We start from the raw sequence: 24,621 nt of genomic DNA, 5'->3' as shown, positions 1-24,621 counted from the left end.
TTATGATTTTCAACTGAATGTGTTTCCAAGTTTCAGAATCATTAGTAAACCCAGGACATGTTGTGAGAGACATTGCTTCAATTAGGTTCTGGACTTCATGAAATACAGCGATACGGTGGCAGTTTTGAATTAGCATAGAATTTCCTGTTTTGGCAACTCAAACTGCTTACTCCTCTCCTGATGCTGTGTCTTCTGTAATGAAAACATTTGCATTCACATGTAAATGGAAAGTATTATTTTTTCAGAGCTTCTTTGGACTACATCATGCAGTAGTTTAATGAATAACATGATTTCATATTTGGATGTTGTGATCATTGAAATTAGTGTAAGTGGTCTCTGTCCACATTAAAGGAGACATATATTATTTGTCATATTTGGCTGTCTCTGGATTAGTTGGTGCCAGGAATAAAACAGCAGGAAGTTGTAAATAATGACAGAAGTATGCCAGAAGATCAGTGGAAACTTACAGTCAGCCTGAACTTTTAGTTAGCACCACCACAATCTGCAATTTTAAAAATAATAACAAGGTCCTTCAGCTCCATTAATTAAACAAATAATGAAATAATTATTTACTACCGCAGAGTAAGTGTTTAAAACATCTATGTTGGACTCTTCAGAAGTTCCCATGTGCTCTTCAAAGGTCAAGAAAACAGCTTTTATGTAAACTTTGAACTTGTAATAACTCTAAAACATTCAGGATGATATTTAATATCCTGAAAGAGCAAATTACTTAAGAGCAACCCTTAAAAGGTAAATCTGTGAATTTATCAGCTTAGCCAGTGCTTATTATAATTTTGTAATTTATTTCCTTGCTAACACCATAAATTTCTCCTTCTTCACAAATCTCTTCTGTTTTCAAATGTATCCAAGGTTCTCTTTTCCTTTAAATAATGCACTTTCATAATTCCATGCATCCACATAAATTCCATCTGACCCTGCTAATTCTGTTATGTAGATAACCTTACTTATCTCTTCCCATTGCTAAACATCTTAAACATGGAACTTATGTCTGCTGGCCGTACTTCCTGTTACTCCATTCCTTGCTTAACTTTCAGGCTTCCATCCTCAGTTAGATACAGAAATGACTCAAAGATCATCAGAATCTTCTTGGAGGAAGTCTAATGGCCTTTGCCACAGGCCTTACCCTGCTGGCCCGTTTGCCACCTTTTACAGACTCCTTGGGCTCGGCCCTCCCTTGAGTCCGGCAACACTGCACTAGGCTAGTTTGCTTTCCTCTTACAGTGCCCACATCCCTTTATTGGCATTTCTTTCTGTCCATAAATCTCTGAATTCTGTTCCTGCCAGGAAATATGTGAAGCTTACCCAGAATTAACTGACCCACAGGAATAAAATAATGATATTCTACGTAGGATAAGATCTGAAAATGATCTTCCTCTAAGAGTAACATGTGGAGAAGAAGTCTGCTATTCAAAGTCAAGTCTTCAAGACCTTGTAGAAAGGAAAATGAGCCAAAAGTCCTTTTGTGGCCTTTTCTTAAGCAAGGCCAATCTGGCCTCATGGTTTAGTATGGTGATTTGATACATTTGATTTTACTCAAGAGTTATATGGGACTCAACAGATATGAAAATGATTCATATGTAGCTATGATAAGCCAAATTATCTGGTTGAGCCATTGCTTCTATAAACTTAATGAAATCTTTACTATCCCTGGAGCATCTTAGCAAGTGTTCCTGTCCATCATTGGACAAACAATGTAACAAAGCAGATCAACAAAATTAAACAATATGCTTCTTAAATTACCTGTGATAGCTACAGCTCTGCATCTGTGGTCACATTCGGTCAATAATACTCAAGGTCCTTTTCTAATACTTAAGACACTTGTCAGCTAAATGTCAAGTGGTCTTTCTTCCATGTCCATTTGTACATAGCATAACTCTATCCATGGAGTGCTTTTGTAATTTTTAAAACAGTTTATGAGAATGAAAAGACAAGCCATAGACTGGGAAAAAAATATTTACAAAACACATATCTGATAAAGAACTGATATCCAAAATCTTCAAAGAACTCTTAAAACTCAACAGTAAGACAATAAACAACCCAATTAAAAACAGGCAAAAGATCTGAACAGACACTCACTAAAGAAGATATACATTTGGCAAAGAATTATATCAAGAGGTGCTCAGCATCATATGTCATTAGAGAATTGGAAATTTAAACAACTGTAAGATACTGCCACACACCTATTAGAATGGCTAACACCTAAAACGCTGACAACAACAAATGCTGGTGAGGTTGTGAAGCAACAAGAACTCTCATTCATTGCTGGTGGAAATACAAAATGGCACAGCCACTGTGTAATACAGTTTGGCATTTTTTTTTTTTACTAAACTAAAACATACGCTTACCATATTATCCAGCAATCAGGCTCCTAGGTACTTATGAATTGAAATGTTATGTTCACATAAAAACCTGCACACACATGTTTTTAACAGCCTTATTCACAATTACCAAAAATTGGAAGCAAGGACAATCAAGATGTCCTTCAGTAGCGAATGCATAAACAAACTATGGCACATCCGCACAATGGAATATAATTCAGCAATAAAAGGAAATGAGTTATCAAGCCAAAAATAAAGAGATGGAGGTACGTTAAGTACATATTTCTAAGTGAAAGGAGACCGTCTGAAAGGCTACGTACTGTGTGATTCCAACCACACAACATTCTGGAAAAGGCTAAACTACAGAGACATTAAAGAAAGATCAGTGGTTGCCAGAGACTTGGGGAAAGAGAGGGATAAATTGGTGAAGTGCGGGGGTATTTTAGGGCAGTGAAACTATTTTGTACGATGCTTTAATGGTGGATACCCTGCATTATGCATTTGTCAAAACCAACGGAACTATGCAACAGAAAGAGTAAACCCTAATGTGGATTATGGACTTTAGTTGGTAATTTTATGTCAATATTGGTTTAATTTTTTAGTAAACCTAAAACTGGTTGAAATGTTCTTAAAAATCTTAACATGACTAGTTTTGTTCCTAAAAGAAAAAAAAAGTAACATTTAAAATTTCTAGTACCTCCACAGCAAACTTGTGTTCAGACATGGAGAGGAAGGTTTAGGGTCATATGCACAACTAAATGCGATAATTTGTCAAACACTGATTTGATTGTTCCAAGACAGAGTCAGTTAACTTTCTTAGATCTTTGTTCTTCTTCCTTTGTGAAGTTCACATGCCCAAGTCAAGAAACATTTTAGGTAAAGGGCAAACTACTTGAAAACTTCCATTAACAGCCAAACGTGTGATGACTAAATGAAAAGCAATAAAAAAACAGGGCCCTTCACCACCACTGTTGCCATCCCAGAAACGTCTAAGCAAGCATTTAAATGCTTTTCTCTTTTCTTCCAGGCCTTGCAATTGCCAGTGCCCTAATAGATATTTCACAACAGAAAGCTTCAGATAGTAAAGATAAGACTTCTGGAGTCCGGAATCGAAAACACCTTTCAACACGTCAAGGAACTTGTGTCTGAGAAATGGAAACCGCTCCTATATATTCTGTACTGTTTTATTTCGGGCTTCTGCTAAAGCTGTTCTATGGCCTCGGATTTTATGGAGGCAAATCTCTGTATCATCCAGAGCCTGAGTACAGTTTCCTTCCAAATGGACAATGACCCAGGTGGCCAAAGAATGTTCATGAGTTTTATAAAAGTATTGATGGTCACAGGTGATAAAGTCAGTTTTTACCACTATCTTAGGCTTATTATAGCTAACATTAAATTACTCTGGAAAAAGATGTATATCGTTTCTTAATGAAGATGAAAAATATGTAATTCATATAAATCAACTGTTTATATCCCAAGACTTTAAAGAAAGACGTTTTTTATGCCTGAATGATGAGAATTGTACAGTTTTTGCCTCATAAGCAAACTTGAATCACCTGTATATGAACAGGGAATGAACACATTGCAATGGCTTTAAATGCTCTTTTATCTCTTTGTAAATGTGAAGGCAAGATTTTGATGTAGTAGGATGTAGGTAATGTATTTAAATATTTCACATGACCATATCACGTCCAAACTCAGTCTGAGAATGTGACAGCTTTCCACCTAACTGGAATGCAGACCAGAATGAGTTCAACTCATTCTGTGCAACTTCACAGGAGGTTTATTAGAATGCTCAGTGTAGAGGGAATTCGTGTCATCCATGCCAACTGCCTAACTCATTATCAGAGCTGATAGAGCATGGAAAAGCCTGTCCAGTGATCAGTTGTCCCCCTCCTTCCAAAAACAGCCTCCAATGCCACAACCTGAAAAGAGCCGAAATGGTTCTTTTACAGCATACAAGCTTCTGCTCCAGTATGATTATTTTTAATTGCCTAAGAATCATTGGATCAGATCTAAATGATCCATCTGCATTTTTATAAGAATGGATCTTTCTTTGCCCTTCCTCTCCTAGCTGCTAGATTTTAACTACCTTTTACAAATGTTACAAAATGTATTTTAGAGGCGACATCTCTCAAGATGGCCTGAGTTCCTTCGTGCCAACTGTTCAACCTAGAATACAAGTAGAGAAGAGCACTGGCTGGCAAGCATCAACAGGAGTCTTCTTCCCAACACGAGCGCATCCATGTCATGAGAAAAAGTCTATGGTTTAGAAAATATGTCCATGGTTGTCCACAGTCAGCATACTCTTAGTGACTCAAAATTCTGAATTATGGCAGAAAGGAAAAATAAAACATACTTCACGTTAGAACATAGAACCATTTACAACGTAATACTGACCACAGTTCACTAAAGCTCAGTAGCATTAACAGATATAGTTTGGAGCTACAGTTTCCTAACTTCAGGGTGGCTACAAGATATGTATAACAGTGACAGAAATCTCCAAAGCTGCTGTATATGATACAGCTTTGTTAAATATGAAGGTCATTTAAATACAATTGATGTTTAGTACTATATATGTACTTTTCACATTCTTTGGATTTCTGGAAGGTAATGACACTTTACTGTTTACAGCTAATGCATAGTTACTTGCATGCCATGGTTGTACAGTAGCAGACTACGACCCTATTGTGATATTAAATGTTTATTTCATAATGCCATTTATACATAGCTTAATTTGATGAGGATTGAATGTAATATATAAGAGGAATGATCATACAATATGTAGTTGCATCTTGTATAAGATTGCTAGGTTGCATCTAACCATGACTATGTCATTATTTTGATAATTAGGCATTTATGAATTATAGTATATATTCCTCATGTTGGCATGATAATTTTGCTATTTTCCATGCATTAAAAATAAGACAAATTCTTAGAGTAATTTTAGTAATTTTATCTATACTCTGTGGGGTTTTTTTGGAGGGGGAGGCCACTGGTTGTTTCTACTTCCCTACGATATTTTCTCTCTCAGTAAAGGAATGAGCTAAGTTTGTAAATATCTCCTAAAAACAATCAAGTAATTTTATTAGCTTCTTTTGGACCCTCTAAATATTGACTTCTCTCATGAAAAAATAAATTGATAAAACTAATGATTACAAAGATATAATCATTTTTTAAAAAGTGATTGCCCAATTTATTTCTCTAACAATTGTCACAAGAGAAAGCATAACAGTGAAAATACAAAAACATACAGATTTAGATGTAAAATCTATATAAGCTATATTTTTAGGGAGGCTAAGCAGATAGTATTACTGTGGAAGAATTATCAAGTTTTATTCACCTCAAATCCCATTGGGTTCTTAAAATTTGAAAATTCAAATTGTAGAGAATTATGAGACACCATGTTAAGTTAAAGTCATGCTATACCTTTCTGGGCCACATATTGCTAACTCTGTGGCTGATTATGCAGTTAATTCTCAACTTATCAAAGATTTTCACTGGCAATAAATTCTTTGCCCTCAGGTGAAGTGGATTGAAAAGACATCAAGGATCAAGGATAATCACTTTGAATCTGTTGGTTTTTCCCCCTACATTCCAGACACTTTAAATTTGGATGCTTTCATTTTTTTTTAAATCAAACCACACAAATATGCAGATACTTTCCCAGAATTTCGCAGTTAAATGGCTGATTCTCTTGAAAACTAACCTTAATGGAATTCTAAACATTTCAGTTTAGAATGACTTTGAAAAATTCCTTAGATTTTAGGATGTTTTATTTTGCCAAGTATGAAAAAAAATTGGTTAAATACAGTGGAGTTTTAAAAATTAACCTGGGGATTCTACTTGAACTAGAAAATTCCTATTGGAAAAGAATTTGCACATACTTACAGATTCAGCTAATAAATTTTAAGAGGATTAGGATTCTCATAATTCTTTAAATGAAAATTTATTTTAGTGATACACAGAGATGCCATATACTATAGTGTTATGTTCAACAGGAAAACTTCAAATAGTTCATATTTAAAAAGGTAATTGATCCTTGCTGTACTTCCCAACAGCTCATTTTCTTTCGGCTGCAGTAAGATAGAGGTGACTGTATGGCTGCAGTTCATGGTATAAGGTCATTTAGGGTGCACACTGGCACACAGGCTGGAAAACGGGCACTGGACCCGGCTTTCAGGTGTGTGGTGCTGGGTCAGTTTCACCTTTGAAGCCTCAGCCTTCCGTCTGTAAAGGGCGGTAATGGTGCCCACCTTTTGAGGCATTGCGAGGCTAGATGGTAACACACAGAAAGCTCCCACAGTGGGACCTCGATGCAGTGTAGCTGGTATTAACAACCGTGGGGACACCAGGCCACTCTTTTTCTACCAGTTGTTTTATGAATCCACCTATTAATTTTCACCCATCTTTTCATCGTAGGTAAAGGTCAATCAGGTTTTTCAAAAAGACTCCCTGTAAGTTCCTATGTTTCTAAGATATAGGGATTTCTACAAAACGACTTTGACATTTAGTCAATGAAGACTTAAACTCTTCTTAAATCTATAGTTTTAGGAGAGTATTTCTTAAAATTACTGACTGATGACATTAAGACAAGAGCATCAATTATCACCTTTCACATACAAATTAGGCAAGACAGGGTCAGTGCTTACATTTTGTGGTTATACATGATACATCTTTTCTCAGTGAACATAAAACTATGATTTGAAAGGTGTCATATTTAAAAAAGATTTTAAAATGAAAACTGACCAAATGAACTAATTCTACCCACCTATGCTCTTTTTAAATGTTGAGTTTCAAAACCCATTTGCGGTATACTAGGGTGAGCTTGAAACTTACCTGATTACAGGAATTGCTTGGGTTCAGGCGGATTCCCACTTTCACCTCTAGAGATTTAGATTCAGAAACACTGAGGTAGGCCCTGGAGAGCAGTACTCTTAATAAGCTCCTCAGTGCTTCTTACCATTAGGCAAATTAGGGAAACACTGCATTGGGTCAAAGTGCTGCCTTTATCGACCATTAGAGGGAGTTCTCTAAATAACGAAGTTATTGCTCTAATTCAAAATGCTTTAAAGAATTTTCCAAGGAATACAAGCCATCTGGTTGGTGTTACAGCAGTGATTTCGTTAGAGTGTACATTTAACATTTTAGTTTTATCAAAATTTTTTGAAATTAAGAATTAGAACCGGAGCTCCTATCAGTATATATGTACACAGGTGTGCATGCCAGTGTTCAAAACAGATTGTGTAAAAGTTCAAGCCCATTTTAGAAAGCCAACATTTTATGTTATAATGTGCTGTTAATCAGGACTTTATTGAAATAAAAACATTGGCTCTTCCAACCCCCACTGCCAAATGCAGTTTTGTTTTGTTTTTGTTTTTGTTTTATCCTTTCGTGGTCGCACAGGAAAAAGCACTCTGAGAACTTGAAAAAGCCCCTCTCCATCAAAGAGGTGATTATATAGTTTGTTATTGAATTTTGACATTCAAAATACATTTCCCCCTCTTTTCCTCTTCACCAGATTTGCATTGACCTTTCCTGTATGTTCTCTGTGAAGGGCGTGCTGAGCACTTGGAATGTTCCTGAGAATTAAAGGCAAAACTCACAAGGCCTGGCAGCTAAGAATCTGGCTATAATGAGGGTCTATCTACGCCACAGGACATGTGTTCTAGAAATTGCTCTTACTTAGAATAAAAGTCAGCTATCTAGACCGGGGAAGCTCTGGCATAGCTGAGTCTTCTGGGGAAAGCCTGCATGTTCTCTGGCAAGCTCTGGGCTTGGCCCTTATGTGGCCATCAGGGGCCCAGCCTTCTTTCAGTGGCACTGCTCTGCTAGGCTTCTGTAAGGTCCCACCGAGAAGGAGAAAACAAGGAGGATCTAAACTTCTCTCTTCTCTCCAGCCCCTCCCCCCACAGCACCTGGGCCCAGCACCTGGGACACCTCCCGGGCTCGGGGCCTCAAGAAGGCTTTGCCAGGAGCTCTGACCTGAGGCCTAACCCTGAGGCTGGCCCTGCCTGTGCTCTAGGGGATGGAATGGTGGTCTCCTCCCCGTCACACCTCCAAGAGGCCAGGCCAGGAAGGGACTGGGAAGAAGAGGACCACCGAACCTTGAGAAACATGCCCAGCCTGGCTGCCGTCTCCCAGGAACATCAGAGAAGAAAGAGAAGCTTTTGGAGGGTCCTGGATGAAGATGCGCCCAAAATAGGTAGGGCTGTCGGGTGGCCTCTCGCCACAGACAGCAGCAGCTGCTCTGTGAACATGTAAGCCTTGCACACTCTCCTTTTCAGATTTTTGATGGTGGACCAGTGGCTATAAGGAGATTTGGAGAGTTTAGCTTAAAACTGACTTTTCTCTGGCCTAAAATCACCTGTGAGTGGCAGATGTGAGTGATAGCCGTTCTTTCAGCTCCAACCTATAACCCTTATGGTAAACACACAATTCCTGCTCCAGATTCATACATGCTTCGTCGCTTGTTTAGAATCAGGGTACCTGGCTTGGCCATGGCAGCCAAGATAGTATCAAGCTTTACTTTCTCCAGCCCTACTATGAGAACAGCTAGTATTATTTTGTTTTCCAAATATGAAACAACAGTATAATTTTAAATGAGCTTCTGTAAACTACACTCCCCCACCCCCACCCCCATTCTAACCTTCTCCCCCTTCAGGGATTGGGTGTAGAGTAGTTTTAATTGAACAAGAAACCAAACCCCTGAAAGACCATTGCAGAAACACTGTATTCTTCTCACCATCAAAAGCTTTAACCCGTGTTATTTTTGGCAGAAGTGGTATTTTCTGGTTATTTTTGGCAGAAGTGGTCTTTTCTGGTTGTTTTTGGCAGAAGTGGTATTTCCTGGTTATTTTTGGCAGAAGTGGTATCTGGCCTGAGTGGTATTGTCACTCAGGGAAGATAGTTGTTTAGACATAAGTTTCTTTAGCCTGGCTGTGTGCACAGTCAGGAAATCTCACTCTAGAAAATCTGCCTAGGAAAATAGCATTACCAAGCAAATTCTTTTATAATTCTTTGTGTTTCTGTAGCCTCTATTGCCCAAAGATATTTTAAATTTTGTTCTTTCCAGTGACATATAAGTTTTCTTAGAACAGGTCCTGTGTGAAGAAATACTCGAATTTTAACTCAAATGCCGAGTTGTTTTTTTTTTTTAATGCCATGGGCCAGTTATCTAAATTTCTGAGTAAGCGGAGATTAAAATGCTAACTCATGTAGGTTTTGTGATGAGTTTTTGTTGTTGTTGAAATAAGTAGATCATAGTTAAATGTTCTCTTCTTTTACTATGAAAAGGTCCAGGTTTAAATTCAGTGAATCATGCGCGTTGATTTTTTTCCTTGATTTTGTTGTTGTGGTGGTGCTAACACTAAAGTGCTTATATGTGCCACAGTTCCCAAATAAATTGCAATTGGAACCAATGGTATGTGTTGCCTGGTGATTTAGAGTTGTGCTTTTCAAGATTTTTACAATATCTGTTACATATTTTTAAAATTACCTTCCTCAACTTTAAGTGACAGTTTTATAGCAAATACTAACAAATTGTGTTAGATGTTCTTTCTCATCTTCACACAACTCTCCTAACCCTTCACTGACTAGTCAGCTCATTCCGCCAGTGGCAGACTAGTTCTCTCATACCTCTACCAACGTTTTAAATATAAATAAATAACATAAAATAGGTCTTGCACATCTTTATTCCCTTGTTACAATGCACGTTGGCAGCAGTAATCTTTTCCTTTAGATCAGCTTGTTTGAAATACGATGGCACTTAAAAGGGAAGGCCAGCTGGAAGGACACCAATAAAAACAGCAGCCCAGCTTAAAGCAATTTGATTTCAACCTGAAATGAATTACCTTGCAACACAAATAGATAATGGCGAACAGGATATGCTACTTATCAAGACTATTCCTTCTGAGAGTCAGATCTCCAAGTTCCTTTGAAACTTGTTTCCATGTGAGGATAAAAGAATATGGCCTCCCCAAACATTTAGGGGCAGATGAACTAATTAGAAGAGGGAAAAAACTCTGAGAATCCGGTGTTCACTCCTTGTTGATTTCTGAAGTGACAGCTCCAATTTGACCTTCCAAAGCCAAAAACAAAACAAAACAAAAAACGCTACAAGTGTCGGCTGTTAACTGAAGCAGCGTTTCTAGAAGGGAGAACTACAAAATAGCATCATGTTGTTTCTCAGGAGGCTGTGTCTATGATCAGCTTTACAAACTAGAAATTTGTAACAACGTAGAAGGATGCCTTGGTTGTGTTTTTATACATAATGTGCAATGTTTAAATTACGTGATTTTCTTTTTATGAACAATGTCTAGAAGACATGTGATGGCCTTTTTGTTTAAGTAATTCTTGTAAGTGATAATATATCTGAACCATTTTCATTTTGCACATTACTGGATTGATCATTATTGTGGAGATCCCAAAAAGCATACACCTTCCTGGGAACCCTTTGAGAAAAAACAATTTTCCTACTGTTTTGAAATATTACGACCATGTTTATAGTCCTCTATACTGCATTAAGACAGTTAATAACATTCTGTTTTTTGGCGCAAATTACTTTGTGTACATATTCTTGATGGAGTCTTGATAATTGCCCTTATAATGTAGGCACTAAGGGACTATTTGCGGTATTAGCAAAGATTGTAGCAGCATCAAGTTTATTATCTTGGTGGGATGCAAGACAAAGAATAGTGATTAATAATCTCTACAAAGTTTGAAATCTGAGACTGTTGATAAAAAGTGTAATTCAACTCATAAAACATGTCACTTCATGCCACTAAAAATTAAATGCAAATTCCCCAAATTGGGTCTTAATCACATTAATATAGATCTTATATTGCAGTATTGTTTGGGAAGTTTTATGCTTTATTTTATCTGAATCAGTCTGTAAACTGTATGTTGAACCAAAATATCCAAAAAGTAGAGATAGTTGAATCAATTCTGTCAATTTTTTCAAAGACTGCTGAGGAAGCATGCATGATCTAGTGGTTAAAACGGAGGCCTGGGAAAACTAGAATAAAACCAAAATTCTACCCTCAGCAGAATAACTGTACTTTACTATGCTTTATTTACCCCATGTAGAAAAAATGAGAACATTGCTTTCTGCAAGGGTGCTTGGGAGGAATGTGCTTCTACAATCTTCAGAACCTCACACTCAGTGCCATGCCCCTCTTGTCAGAGGGCTCTCTATATGGTGCTGGGTACAAGCATTTGGCAACATTCTTTACATTGTCATAATATCTATAACAATTTGATTTTCTATTGACATTCCCATGGGGTCTTATGAAAGGTTGACCAGATTTTAAAGGTGGAGGGATGCATCATTTATCACTGACCTACCTAAGCTGTCATAATCATTGTATTGGTATATAAAGGAAGAACTATGGTGCCCTGTCATAATTTGAATTTCCATCGGTAGCTGGATTTTGTACAGTTTAACACTTTGGAGCTTTCCGTTCCACTGTGAAATGATAAAGTTTACACATCTGTACCTAAGACTCTGAAATCTTATCAGGTAATTGTGTAAATGAAGTGTTTTACACAAAGCATTAAAATTTGTATCAGAAAGAGCAGCTCACATTCTTTCTCAATCAATATTGGCATATGTAAAACACTTTTAAAGCTCTCCTCAAAATAACAGACTAAAACATTCTCCTCTCTTCCGGTTAGTCATTACCTAGATATGTTTCTTTTAGATAAACAATCTACAGTGTGTTTACTGAAGCTTGCATTGATATTCCCCAATAGTGTTTGCTACTTGAGTTTTATTCCAGCAGCTACACGAAATGAGTCCACGGTGCAGAGCAGGCAGGGCCCTCTGGAACCTGAGATTATTTGTTCTCTGACTGTTCTAAAGGTAATTAAGGAGCATTGCATGTTTCTCAATTAATGATTTCTCATTCAACAGGGGATCTTTGATGCTAATTTGTTTTAATCAGGGCAGAGGCTGCTCAAAAACTCTAAACAATTCAGTGAAGAGGAACTAGGAATTTTTAATCAAGTGGAAGAGATTTAAATGCTATGAGGGACGCATCCATCATGCACCTTCAATTCCTGTTCATTTAACTGTGTTCTTTTGAGTTTTCTAAACCAATGCGAGAATTAATAGAGTATATTGTATTCCATAGTACACTTTTTCCTTATATATTTGTGTGTAAATATAATGGACTTCAATTTCTCCCATTTAAAGCCTGCTTACATTCAACCTTTATTTCTCTCTATATAGAATATATTTATACGTACATCTTAATACCCTTAATTATTATATACACTAGGAAAAGTAGGAAACATGTATGTAAGAGTATACTTATATATATGTATCAAAAGAACGCTGGAGGATACATTACAAAGAAGCATTAAATTTAAAACATTCTTTTTATCCCTTGAACAATTGTCACTGAGTGGCTGTTCATACTTTCGGCAGCTAAAATCGAACCTCACAACGTACACAGAAACATTGATGAGCTCTGCAGCCATTGCGCCTTGAAGAGGCATTGCAGCCTGATTAGATCCTAGTTTGTGTGAAAAATGACTTCACCGGGTGACTTTGCCCTTACGAAAGTAAATACTCAAAGTGGTGAAATTAGAATAACTGCTTTTCTTTTCTAATGATCAGCTTTTGTCTCACTCTGATGTTTTCATAGCTACTTTACAGAATGTCAATCGTGAAAATGATGTTTGTTTTTTTACCTTCCTCTAACTGAATGTAGAAAAATCTCTACAAATGTTTGGGAGACCTAACTAGTTACAAACTTAGTGGGTCGCTGTATTGAAATAAGTCGGGAAATGGCCTGGTTTTTTGTTTGTCTGTTTTTTGTTTTTGTTTTGAGTTAGAGTCTTGCTCTGTCACCCAGGTTGGGGTGCAGTGGCGCGATCTCGGCTCACTGCAACCCCCACCTCCGAGGTTCAAGCGATTCTCCTGCCTCAGCCTACCCAGTAGCTGGGATTACAGGTGCCCGCCACCACACCCATCTAATTTTTTTGTTTGTTTGTTTTTTGGTGGAGACAGTGAAACCATGTTTACCAGGCTGGTCTCGAACTCCTGACCTCAAATGATCTGCTTGCCTCAGCCTCCCAAAGTGCTAGGATTATAGGCGTGAGCCACCGCGCCCGGCCTGTTTGTCTGTTTTTTAACCAGTGGCTCTCAAACTTTAGAGTACATTAGAATCTTCTGGAAGTGTGCTAAAACAGATTGCTGGGGCCCACTCCCAGAGTTTCTCATTCAGTAGGTCTGGGTTGGGAACAGAATGTTTATTTCCAACAAATTCTCAGGTAATGCTGGAACCCGAGGATCGCCATGTGAGAACTGTTAGAAACAAATGAAAAATAAGGCGGGCATGGTTTGAATGAAGCACTGAGCAAAGAATCTGCCTTCCTCATATATTTCAGCGTATTTTCCTTACGGTCTCTGCCAGAAAGTAGGCAGTCCTCGTATGTCTCTGAAGTGGCCTGCAGGGGAATTTCTGGGCAGGGGCTAAGTGGTAGACTTGGGTAAGTGGGATGACATTATTGTCTGTATTTTAATTCATAGAGTTCTCCTTGGAGGGCTTTGCTGGAATTACAAACACCTGAAAACAAGCTTTTAACTGGAAATAGTGTCGTGGTACACCTGTGCAAATGGGCAATGCTAGCACCAAACTGGCTTGTGAAAAGCTAGACCAGCTCTGCTGTTTCTCAGCTCTGCTGTTAATAAGAATGATCTACCGTTCTGTTGGAATGAGTATTTTGAATAAGGCTGCAATTGAGTCTTAACAGACAAGTTTGGGGAGCTCTACATAAGGACATAATCCGTTTTCCTTAGAACTATTCTTCATGGAGTTGCTAACATTGCCCATATAGAGCTTCAGGGAGAAGGCCATTCACATAAAGCCTCTGTCTGGGGCAGGTGACCCCCTTGCTGCCCACGCTGACCTCCTCTGCTGGGGCTTTCCCTGACGTGTGGCATAATTTCCTTGGTGGATGTGAATTGGCCCAGTGTGCCTCTCAGTTGTATAATCTTCATGCACAGTGTGATACATTCAATTATGATTTGTTTTTGTTCTGTCAATGCTGGTTTATTTTTTTCTGACTCTCATATTGTAAGGTAGTTTTAGGAGGGTGAGAAGTGAGAAGGTCCTCATACTGGTTTCATTGATTTTTAATTGCATTTACATTTTCCCTTAAAATTCATTAGTGGACATAGAATTAATTAGTAGACATGCAATCAAGTCAAAAGATGACCCTGTAGTGAAATGCATCTTCTAAAAGTTCAAGTATTTGGTAGCACCTACTATGGGCTACACACCATGCCATGTTATTTAATCTGCCCACAACCAGTAAAAGAATATTAGAGTCCCCATTTTACTGAGGCTTAGAGCATTGACCTGTCTAAGCTCACATGGCTAGCAAGTGCAGACAGGGGAAAAAATCTACCACAGCGTGCTGCTTCCTCCAAACCTGCTGTGATTAACACACAACCTTCATGCAATGTCAGAAAAAATGATGTCAGAAACTCTGACCATCATCCTTTATCATACTTTCCAATGACAGAAACCTTTTTAATCCAAGACATAATCTCCCTTTTCTAACGTGCAATCTTCGTTTTTCAAGTTGTCCTCGATCTCCCATGTAAAGCAAATGAGCTCTAGCTCTCTCCATCTCCCGGAAGTCTTAGACTTTCAGTTGCCCGTGACCCACCGTGCCCATGAGTCAGCCTAGTTAATCACACAGTCATCATTTTGCGTGTTCCTGGGCTGGCTTCAGACGTAATCATGTCACATCATTGAGTCACAAAAGTGCTAGTGATCTAATCAAAAGTGACTTGCTATTACAAGTTATATCTTGATGTCATCGTTTTGTCCGTATTCCACGTTGCTGGGATTTTCAGATCTCTAGGCTGTAGTTGCAATGTTTGTTTCAGTCCAGTGCAAAAAGTCATCAGCACAATAGTCCAATCTAGTGACACTTGTGCTTTGTTAGTACTTAACTTGGATAGTGTTAAGCACACCTCCCTTCTCTACTCCTTGGGCTTACTGAGCAGTGGACTGTGTCTTGTGCTGTCATTTACCCAGCTTTTCCCCTGACTGTAAGCTTTGGAGAAACAAAGCACCAGTTATCATGGGTCCTCTAGATAGTATTTGTATCAGGTCAAGTCACAGTACAAGTTGTTATAAAAGGCATTAAAATTCCTTCCTGGAACTATGGTGTCGCTATCATAAACACTATCTAAGCATGGAGGTCATCTTTATACAGATTGCATACTAACAGGAATTGACACACAGCACTTTTCAGTTAAAGGATGCTTGTGGGACTAGGCAGGTTACTTCTTTTTTTTTTTTTTTTGTCTCAACCTTGGTTTCCTCATTTGTCTAACAAGGGCCTTTTTCAGGACATACTGGCTGATTCTGTCTGAATTCTCAGCTGGTGACAATGCTATTGTGCTTACCTGCATTGCCATGCCTTTTATGAAATAGCTGAGAAGACTGTGAGGACCTGTCAGTTTCATTCAACTCCACAAGAAATATATGTTCGTAAAATGGCACACAAGTCATCCTAGGAGTGTGATGTGCAAGGTCAAAAGGTTTCCTTCTGTAATAATTTTGGACTCCTTTGGTTATGCTTGGGTTGCTTGGCATCCTAGCATGAAAGAACATGCGTATTGCAGACTCTTCTCACAGATTTTATCTTTTCTAATACAGATCTTCTGCGTCGTACATACTTTAAATATTCTTTATCCACCAGTGAAGCTTAATTTCTACCCAAAGGACAATATATTGTAACTTTATCATCTCAGCTTTGTGTTGAAACTTCATTACCTCTAAAGGGACTTTATGAAACACATTCTTTCTACACAGAAGATAAAATGAGATGTGGAGGATTCATAAATTATTTGGGCATCAAACGATTCTGTATAAAAATTGCCAGGTAACAGACAGAAATGTTGATGCCCTTTAGAAACAGTCTTCTAAAAAAATCATTGGAAATATTCTGCGGTGGCCAACTTTCAGAAGAAATACCACAATTACTTTATGGTTATATTGAATAGGAACAGCCATTTTTCCATCTGGGGCCAAAATAAAGGGTAATTCTCCATCAAGCATGGCCCTAACAGCCTAGAAACATGCAAATACTAGGTAACTAGCTGGTGTGTTTGTATGCAACATGCAGATCGATGTCTGACCTAGATACATCTCTAAAATTAATTTAACGGCGCTGCACTGGGCCTGGCTAATACTCTAACAAGTTTTTTTTTTTCTTTAATGATGAGCATAAACCCTGAGGGCATTGTGTTTGATAGAAGTGACAGCTCTGCAAGATGCAGGCTTCTCTAAGAGTGAGTGTGCTGACTCAGAAAAAAGAAGGACAGAGCCGAATGGTCAGGGAGTTGTCAGACAAATTAGTAACCTCCTAGATTAAAAGTTATGTAGCTAATCAGTGGTACAGGCATACTTTAACCGTGTCCCAAAAGAGGTGGTGACTTCTTAAAGATGTATTCCCTAAAAGAAAAATCAGTAGAGGACCTAGAATCTGCACTGTGAAATGAGCCAATGTCTTCCTCCTTAGATTATTCGACATAGTTTGAATTCCATTTCACCTGAATAAGGGAGTTTGGTTTATTTCTTCTTCTTCTTTTTTTTCCCCTACCTCAGCCTCTGTAAGATCCATTATGCTCCTGAAACCACACAGGGCATTTAAATCTTTGTCTTTCAAATACACTCTGAAATAAAATCGCAGATATTTGTGTATTTCTGAGATATTGCATAATTAAGTCTGATATCAATGAGGGAATTCAAACAAGCAATTCAGCAAGAAAGATAGGTATTTTATATCTGTTTGCCTGAATTTTCTTTAAAGTAGCTTAAATTACACTCAGGATTAATTAATGGTGTTGTTGATTGCTGCGATGCCTGGAGCTGAGGGACATCTCTCTGATTTGGAAGGTACGTGCAGGAGATGTGATATAACCAGCCTGAAGTAAGTATCCCAAAAAGGACACACCTGAGTATCTCTAAATGGAGGGGCTGAGGAAATGAAACTTATCTAATTTAGCAGTTCAATGTAAGCATCGGAGCCCTAACTATTATTGATAGCATCTACCAATTCAGGTATCATGGTACTTGAAGGGAATGTTGAGTTTGTGACGTATGAAGATGATTAAAGGATGCTCGAGATTCTGTTACAAACTCAGGAGTGAGTGCTCTAGGCACATCGCCATATAGTAACTCCTCAGCAAGATGCTTAGTGATAACGCTGCCAATGCACTGGAGTTCAGACAGCAATGTAAGGTTGCTCTTCGCTGGGAAGAATGGGTGGATCTTTAGTATCCAGGAGGCTGCATCTGAACTCCAGTTTTCTGTTCCTTGTCCCTGTTCTGTTAGTTCCTTCTAAGGACCTTATGTTTGTTTTATCACTTAGGTTTCATTGAGCTCCAAATCACAGACAATTTGAGTAACAGTGGAATGAGCCATAAGGAATTTATAGTTCACTTAAAAAGACGACATGGCAGTGGGCAGTCCTGAGGTTGTTTTGATGTTTCAAAGGTGTTCCCCTGCTTCTCGCCCTCAGTGGATTGGCTTTTATCCACCACTGTGTCCCTCTCGATCACAAGATGGCCGTCACGGCTCTGGGCCTTACCTCCTCACACGACTGTGCAAAGCAAGAAGGCAGGGAAGGGGCGAGCTTCCTTTCTCTTTAAAACCCTCTTGTCTTTCATCAGCAAGGGAAATCTTCAGAAGCCCACGTGCCCTTCAGCAGATCCTCTCTTAGCCTTCATGGGCTGAGACTGAGCCACATGCTTACCCTAGACCAGTCAGTCTTCTGGCAAGGGGGAACGGGATCTGCCTAGACCCTCTCTATTCAAAGTGTGATCCAGGAATGGGATGTGCCTAGACCCTCTCTATTCAAAGTGTGATCCAGGAATGGGATCTGCCTAGACCCTCCCTATTCAAAGTGTGATCCAGGAATGGGATCTGCCTAGACCCTCCCTATTCAAAGTGTGATCTAGGAATGGGATCTGCCTAGACCCTCTCTATTCAAAGTGTGATCCAGGAATGGGATCTGCCTAGACCCTCTCTATTCAAAGTGTGATCCAGGAATGGGATCTGCCTAGACCCTCTCTATTCAAAGTGTGATCCAGGAATGGGATCTGTCTAGACCCTCTCTATTCAAAGTGTGATCCAAAGGAGTTGTTTCCTGGGCTGAGCACACTGCAGCTTGGGAAAATCAAGATTATGTTAGCAAGAAAGGTGGAAATGGCTTTAGGGTGGGCAACCATCAGTGTCTTTGCAGTCTTCAAATTCCTTATCACTTAGACTGGGATTGTCACCTGTTTTGGTGACCACTACTTTTCTCTCCAAAATGCTCTGCAAAATACTGGCTGTTCATGTTACTGCTAACCCAGGGAATGGTTTTGGTGCACTTGAGTGGTCCTGCAGCTCTCTCCCCTGTCTACTGGCACTTTGACCATTTCAGTGTTCTCCCTGGGTGCTGAGACAAAGGGCACGTGTGTCTTCCATTCCCTTTGGCAGGAAGCATCACTTTCTGAATAGAGTCCAAGCTGAAACTGGCCCCTCACTGTGTCAGATGGAATATTAGGACAAATATCCATGTCCTAATCCCAGGAACCTGGGAGAATGTATGGAGAATGTTAGCAGATATGCCAAAAGAGACTTTGCAAATGTGATTAAGGTAAGGATATGAGGATGGGAAGATTACCCTGGGTTATCCACTTGGGCCCTAAAGGTGATCACAAGTGTCTTTGTGAGTGAAGCAGAGGAAGATTTGACTGACTACAGAGGAGAAGGAGAAGGTAATGTGACAACAGAGGCAAAGACTGGAGTGAGGGCACCATAAGCCAAGAAATGTCATCAGCCACCAGAGAGGCTGCAGGATGGATTCTCCTCTGGAGTTTCTAGAAGGAACCAGAATCGATTTTCCTCTGGAGTTTCTAGAAGGAATGAGACCTGCCAGCAATTTGATTTTAGCCATATACCACTCATTTTGGACCTCTGGCCTCCAGAGCTATAAAAGGACACATTTCTATTGTTTTAAGCCACTAGGTTTGTGGTAATTTGTTACAGCAGCCACCAAGAAATGAACATGCCCATCTTGCAGCCCGTGACATTCCCTGTTTGACAACTTTAAACCCAGCAATGTTATTTTTAATTATTTTAGTATAAATACAAATGACATTATAGATAGTTTTTTTTTTTTTTTTTTTTTTTTTTTTTGACGAGACATTCAAAAACTGTTAGAATACAATCCCAGTTGGGTTAGGGTAAGATTTAGACTTCAGGAAGCTCACAGAGGCAGTTATCCTGAGCCATCTGACTTGCAGGTCATTGGTTACCATTATCACCTTGCCCACCTGCAAGACATGGTAACAGGAGGGTGGGCCTGAGATTAGCACCGCTCCTCCCTCACACACACACAGCTTCCCTTGACTTCAGCTGCTCATAGAATAGAAAGGAAGGAGCACAATTAGACAACCAACTTTACAGATGTTTTTCTGATTCCTTTCTACAGTGATTTGGGTAAATTGTACTTTGCTCCACCAAAACCATTTGACAGGACAATAAAGACAGAGAAAGGCCAAAGTGCCAGCTCTGAGGAGACTAAACGTGCCGCCGGAGTGAATAAAGGGCGGCCATTAGCAACCTTGAAGGGATGCGAGCTGACTTGGGGAAAGACTCAGAAAGGACGTGAAGGTCTCGTGCAGAGCCGTGGCCATGGGCAGAGGCCACAGCTCGGGCCAGCCCGGGGGAGGCCATAATTCTGCAGATGGGAAGGCCTGACCTCCAAAAAGGAGAAGAAGCCATTCCTGGCGTTGGCACATTTGTGCTGATGGAGGCTTTTAAAGAAGCTCTTTGGACAGTGTTCATCTCAGGCCATTTGGATAGAGATGGATGAGGGTCTGAACTGAGGGAGACTAATGTGAAGAATAATTGTTTTCACTGCTGGGAAGGAGGGGGAAGAAGCTGTCACAATCTTGCAAGCACAGCTTCTTCTCAGAAATGTGCTCGCAGACCTGCCGTCTGCTTCTAAGCTCATGTTCTTCTAAATGGTGCTCATTGCAATGCAGCCACCTTCATGAGTCTTTCCACTGCTGGTGGGCCACCATGCTGCAGAACCATCTTTTCCACCTCCAGGTCTGCTGGGTACAGAGCCTGATGCCCTGGTCCTTGACTTCTTTTTTTTTGGAAATAAAGGAATATTCAGCACTCCCTCACTGGCACATCTAAGACTTGTGCTGCAACCTTTTGCCAATGGCAAGGACGGATACATGAAGTTTAGAGTGGTTGTGTGTGTGTGTGTGTGTGTGTGTGCGCACATGCACGCATGCACTTTAATGTTCCCCTTGTTACATCATCTTGGTGGTGCCCCTCTGAAAATAAAACACATCCTCAAGAAAACCACAGCTTGGCTCCTTATCTCAAAAGAAAGAAGGCCCAAGTTAAAATACAAAAAGAAATAATACAGTAATATTCAATTCTGGATTTTGAGGTTACAAAGGCCCAAAATAAGCAATAGCACAAGCAATAGGTTGAACAGACTATTTAGCCAAAGGCCACTCCTCTTAGGCATGGAAAGAGACGATGATAGATGACCAGATGGAGGCAGGGAGAACATATGGAAGGGAGTCCAGGCCCTGCCCCCTTGCCCCTCTCCTTGGACCAAGACCAAAGGGGATACATATGTGTGCGTGCTTGATGTGTGTGTGCATGGTATATGTGCACATGCAAGTTGGGGCGTCTTAAGGTCTTGGCTATTGGAAGTAGCCTGTAGATTCTGCAAGCCCGTGGCCAGTGAAGGACCCAGCTGTCTCAACAGATACCAAAGGGGATAGAGGCTGATTATCAGGGCAAAACCATGCAGTGGCCATCACCAGAGATGCCACCATGGACAAAAGGTGGTGGAGAACAGGAAACACCTTCCCAAATGACGTAGAGGCTCGACCCCCATCTCTGCCATCACCCTGCCCCACAAGAATGTAGATGTGGCTTAGGGAAGAGGCGAGGGCTGAAACAACTGGAAACCTTCAGGGAAACCTTCAAGTGGCTGAGTTTTCTTGACTTGCCTAATATTCTGCCACAGTTGGAGTGGAAGCTTGAGAAGAAAATAGGTTCAATTAGAGAATATTTTCTTTTCACACTTGGGTATGTGGATTGTGAAATATAGCCAATATGCCAAATTGATTCAGCCTGCCATGAACTAAAAATACACCTTCAGCTCTGGATTTCAGCTCATTGTTTGGAGGGATTTGGCTTGGCCGTTTTATTCACTTCTACTTCCTTCTCTGTCATTCCCAGTGGAGCTGATCTGAACAGATGATGACTTCCTAAGAATGGCCTCACTCATCCCACAGACTCATTGAATATGGTTCATGCATGACTAAAATTATTCATGATACAAATAAACACCATCCAAAAAGGACTACCGCTCATTAAATACTTGCTATGGTGCATTGTCCTAGGGATGTGATATGTAGAACCTTACTCAACTCAGTTCCCTCCAGTCACCTGTGATGTGGCTGCCATATTCTCCTCCTACAGAGGAGGGAGCAGAGATTTGGTGCCTCCCCAAGGATGCACTGGTCATACTGAACTGCCTCATCAAATAAAGAAATACACTGACTACAAGATCTGTAAGAGACCTAAGAGTTAGAAGGCAGAAAATGCTGGCTCTAAACGGATTTAACCTTTGACTACCACTTTCCCTGTGCCTCAGTTTCCTCCCTAAAAAGATAGCCGTCAAATTGCTTTGGCAAACGCAGAGAGCGGATGATGAAAGGGCACACGGGCAACAGACCCTGGAGGGTGCAGGGACCACAACAGTCGGTCCTGGACCACCGTTCTTCCTGGAGAAAAGAGGGTCCGGGCTTATTCCCTGGCACTGACATCCTTGGCAGTCCTCAGATGGCACGGAAGCCCAGAGTGCTGTGCTGAGCCCACAGATTTGTCCAATCTGGGTCACTTAACCTGTGCCCTTTGAGGCACTGGAAGGCAGTGTGGCCCAGCGGCTGCGCCTGTGACCTCTGGAGCCAAGTAGTCTGGGTTCATGTCCTGGACTGACCCTGGGCAAGTGATTTAGCCTCTCTCTGCTTCAGTTGCATGATCTGCAAAACACAGATAATAGTGGTATCTACTTCAAGGCTTCTCTACGATTAGAGATGAGCACATGAGTTACAGGCATAAAGTACTCAGGACAGGCCTGGCACATGGTGGTGCTGTGAAGACATTAGCTATCATCATTATCCAAGCTGGGAAAGTTTCCCCAAGGATCCAGTTCATAGTCTAACTCCAAACCTAGTTTCCCCATTACTCTGTGATGTCTGGTGGTGTAAGAAGGTCTCTTGAATAAAATGGGGCCTCTAATGCATCCCTGTTTTGCATCTTTGGAAATTGAGTATGGCAAGACCTCATTTGCTCTGACAAAGCCCATGAGATAATTATTCAAGAGGCTTTGGAGAACTGAGGCATTTTCCTGGCAATCAATCCACCTTCCAGGCTAATTTAGCCAAGGCTGATAAATGGTTTCATCTGCTTTAACAAGAAAGGCAGGGTACCAACTCAGTGAAGCACCTACTACGTGCCAGGCACGGTTCTACTCACCCTCCTGACAACTGAGTGTGCGGAATCATTGGCCTCATTTGTAAAAAGAAAGAAACAGAAACTTCAAAGGGGTTAAGTCACTCTCAAAGGCCACCTGCTGGTAAGTGGGGCTATATTCACACCCAGATCTGCCAGATGGCAAAGCATCAGGCCTTCCCCTGACTCCACAGTCTTTCTCCTTTCTCTGTGTCAGGGCTGTTTACGCCCCAGCCACTCCACACTCCACTGCCTGCCCCTCTTTCCAGCTCTATTCCTCCTTCATTGTTCAGGACAGCCTCTCAGTTGTGCCTGGTGGTATTTGAGATCCCACTGTTAGCCAGCTTCTTTTCTTCCCACTCCTGAGGAAGCCGCTTCAAAAAACTAATAGTCACTCACAATAGTGTATGCAAGTAGGTAAAATATTAGACTCCCCAGAGACATTCGATATGCCTGCACCCAGGGAACTGCCTCTCCAGGGGCTTGAATTCAGTCTGGTAGATGGCAGTGGAGAAAATGATTTTAAATGAGACGTAATCAGTAAATAGCAGGTTCCAGGGCACTGAATAGTCTGATTAAATGGATGTCATATGGAAAATCATAAGCCCACAGATAGTCAAGTAATCTACTATTCTACTGTGCATCTTATTCTTTGACTACAAACCCAGAAATCCCAAAGAGGTGCTGTTTGCAAGAGAAAGAACCAGCCATGGCCCAAGTGCCACCGACAGCTAACTTTCCTAACCGTAGCCATTAAGGGATGCTGCGAGGGAGTGGGATTGCTAGGGGAGGGGGTTTGCGGGGTGAGGGGTGAGGCGGGAGGGCATCTTTCCCTCAAATGATTTCCCTCACCCTGCTGGCCATCATTTGCACACACACATTTGAACCACCTGGTATAGTTCTCAGGGTGCCAGCAACTAGCTGTGTAATCATAAATTAGTTACTTCTGAGCAACTAGCTATGTGATTAGGGATCACTTACCTCTCCTCTCCTGTCTTCCTCTGAAGAGGAGAGTCTTGGGAGACCTGGGGCCACTCTCAGTCCTGATACACTGTGATTCTTTGATTATAGCAAAAGGGGTTCATCCCCAGCAAGGAGAAGATTGTGACATCACTCTTGTGGAAATGCAATCAGTCTAAAGCGTTTGTCAGAGGCAGGCCTGCTTAGAAGAAATAGAATGCTCCATGTCTATGTTCTTCCTATGACTCCCCAACCCCTGGGCATAGTAAGAAGGGAAACTGACATTTATTGCAAACCTGGTATATCCCAGACCCTGTTTGCATCCACCATCATAGTCTCAGAAAAAGAGCTTGATCATCTTGTCTGCCGTCGGATGCGTGGCAGAGAAAGTTCCTTGAGTTGCTTTTCCCTGGGGTTGGCTTATTTGCAACCCATTTGCAACCCATTTGCTCAGATTTTGCCCTCCTTGATTCTGCACCCAGTCCTCTGCCCTGTCTGCCAAAATGCAGCCTGTCTTTTAGGATCCCTTCAAAGGCCCCATGATGCATGTCCTGACAACATCCCCGTGGCCAACGCTTTGGTTCTTTGGTCTGTGCTTATGTGAGTTGGTTTAAACACTCACATCCTGATGAGCTCTGGCTGAAGTCTCATCCCGCACTGGAGAAAGCAGAGTGCAGGCTGGAGCCCAGCAGGCTAGTGCAGACCCCTGTTCTACCACTTCCTGGCGCCAATAAATTGGGCAAGTCACTTAA

At 40.6% G+C, this 24,621-nt stretch overlaps 1 protein-coding gene and 1 long non-coding RNA gene across 5 annotated transcripts in view; both read left to right on the top strand.

The window, feature by feature from the left end:
• The window catches only part of ATRNL1 (attractin like 1), an 861,353-nt gene extending 853,655 nt beyond the window's left edge, over positions 1 to 7,698 (top strand). For 3 of the 4 annotated variants that reach the window (XM_055248235.2, XM_055248225.2, XM_055248215.2), the window contains exon 28: positions 3,367 to 5,283. In XM_055248235.2, coding sequence (XP_055104210.1) covers positions 3,367 to 3,488 — 122 coding nt within the window. In that variant the 3' untranslated portion in view covers positions 3,489 to 5,283. Of the gene's footprint in view, positions 1 to 3,366 lie in introns of all 4 variants that reach the window. The other variant, XM_055248210.2, reaches the window with a different exon arrangement.
• A 48-nt stretch (positions 7,699 to 7,746) lies between these two features.
• Positions 7,747 to 24,621, top strand: part of LOC134732422 (uncharacterized) — a 164,516-nt gene continuing 147,641 nt past the window's right edge. Inside the window, exon 1 of the long non-coding RNA XR_010115565.1 lies at positions 7,747 to 8,544. This is a non-coding gene — a long non-coding RNA (uncharacterized lncRNA). The remainder of the gene's footprint in view (positions 8,545 to 24,621) is intronic.

This window comes from Symphalangus syndactylus, chromosome 2, assembly GCF_028878055.3.
Source record: "Symphalangus syndactylus isolate Jambi chromosome 2, NHGRI_mSymSyn1-v2.1_pri, whole genome shotgun sequence".
In the NCBI taxonomy this organism is placed as follows: domain Eukaryota; kingdom Metazoa; phylum Chordata; class Mammalia; order Primates; family Hylobatidae; genus Symphalangus; species Symphalangus syndactylus.
Note: the sequence above shows the minus strand (reverse complement) of the source record. Positions and strands in the feature narration are given on the sequence as shown.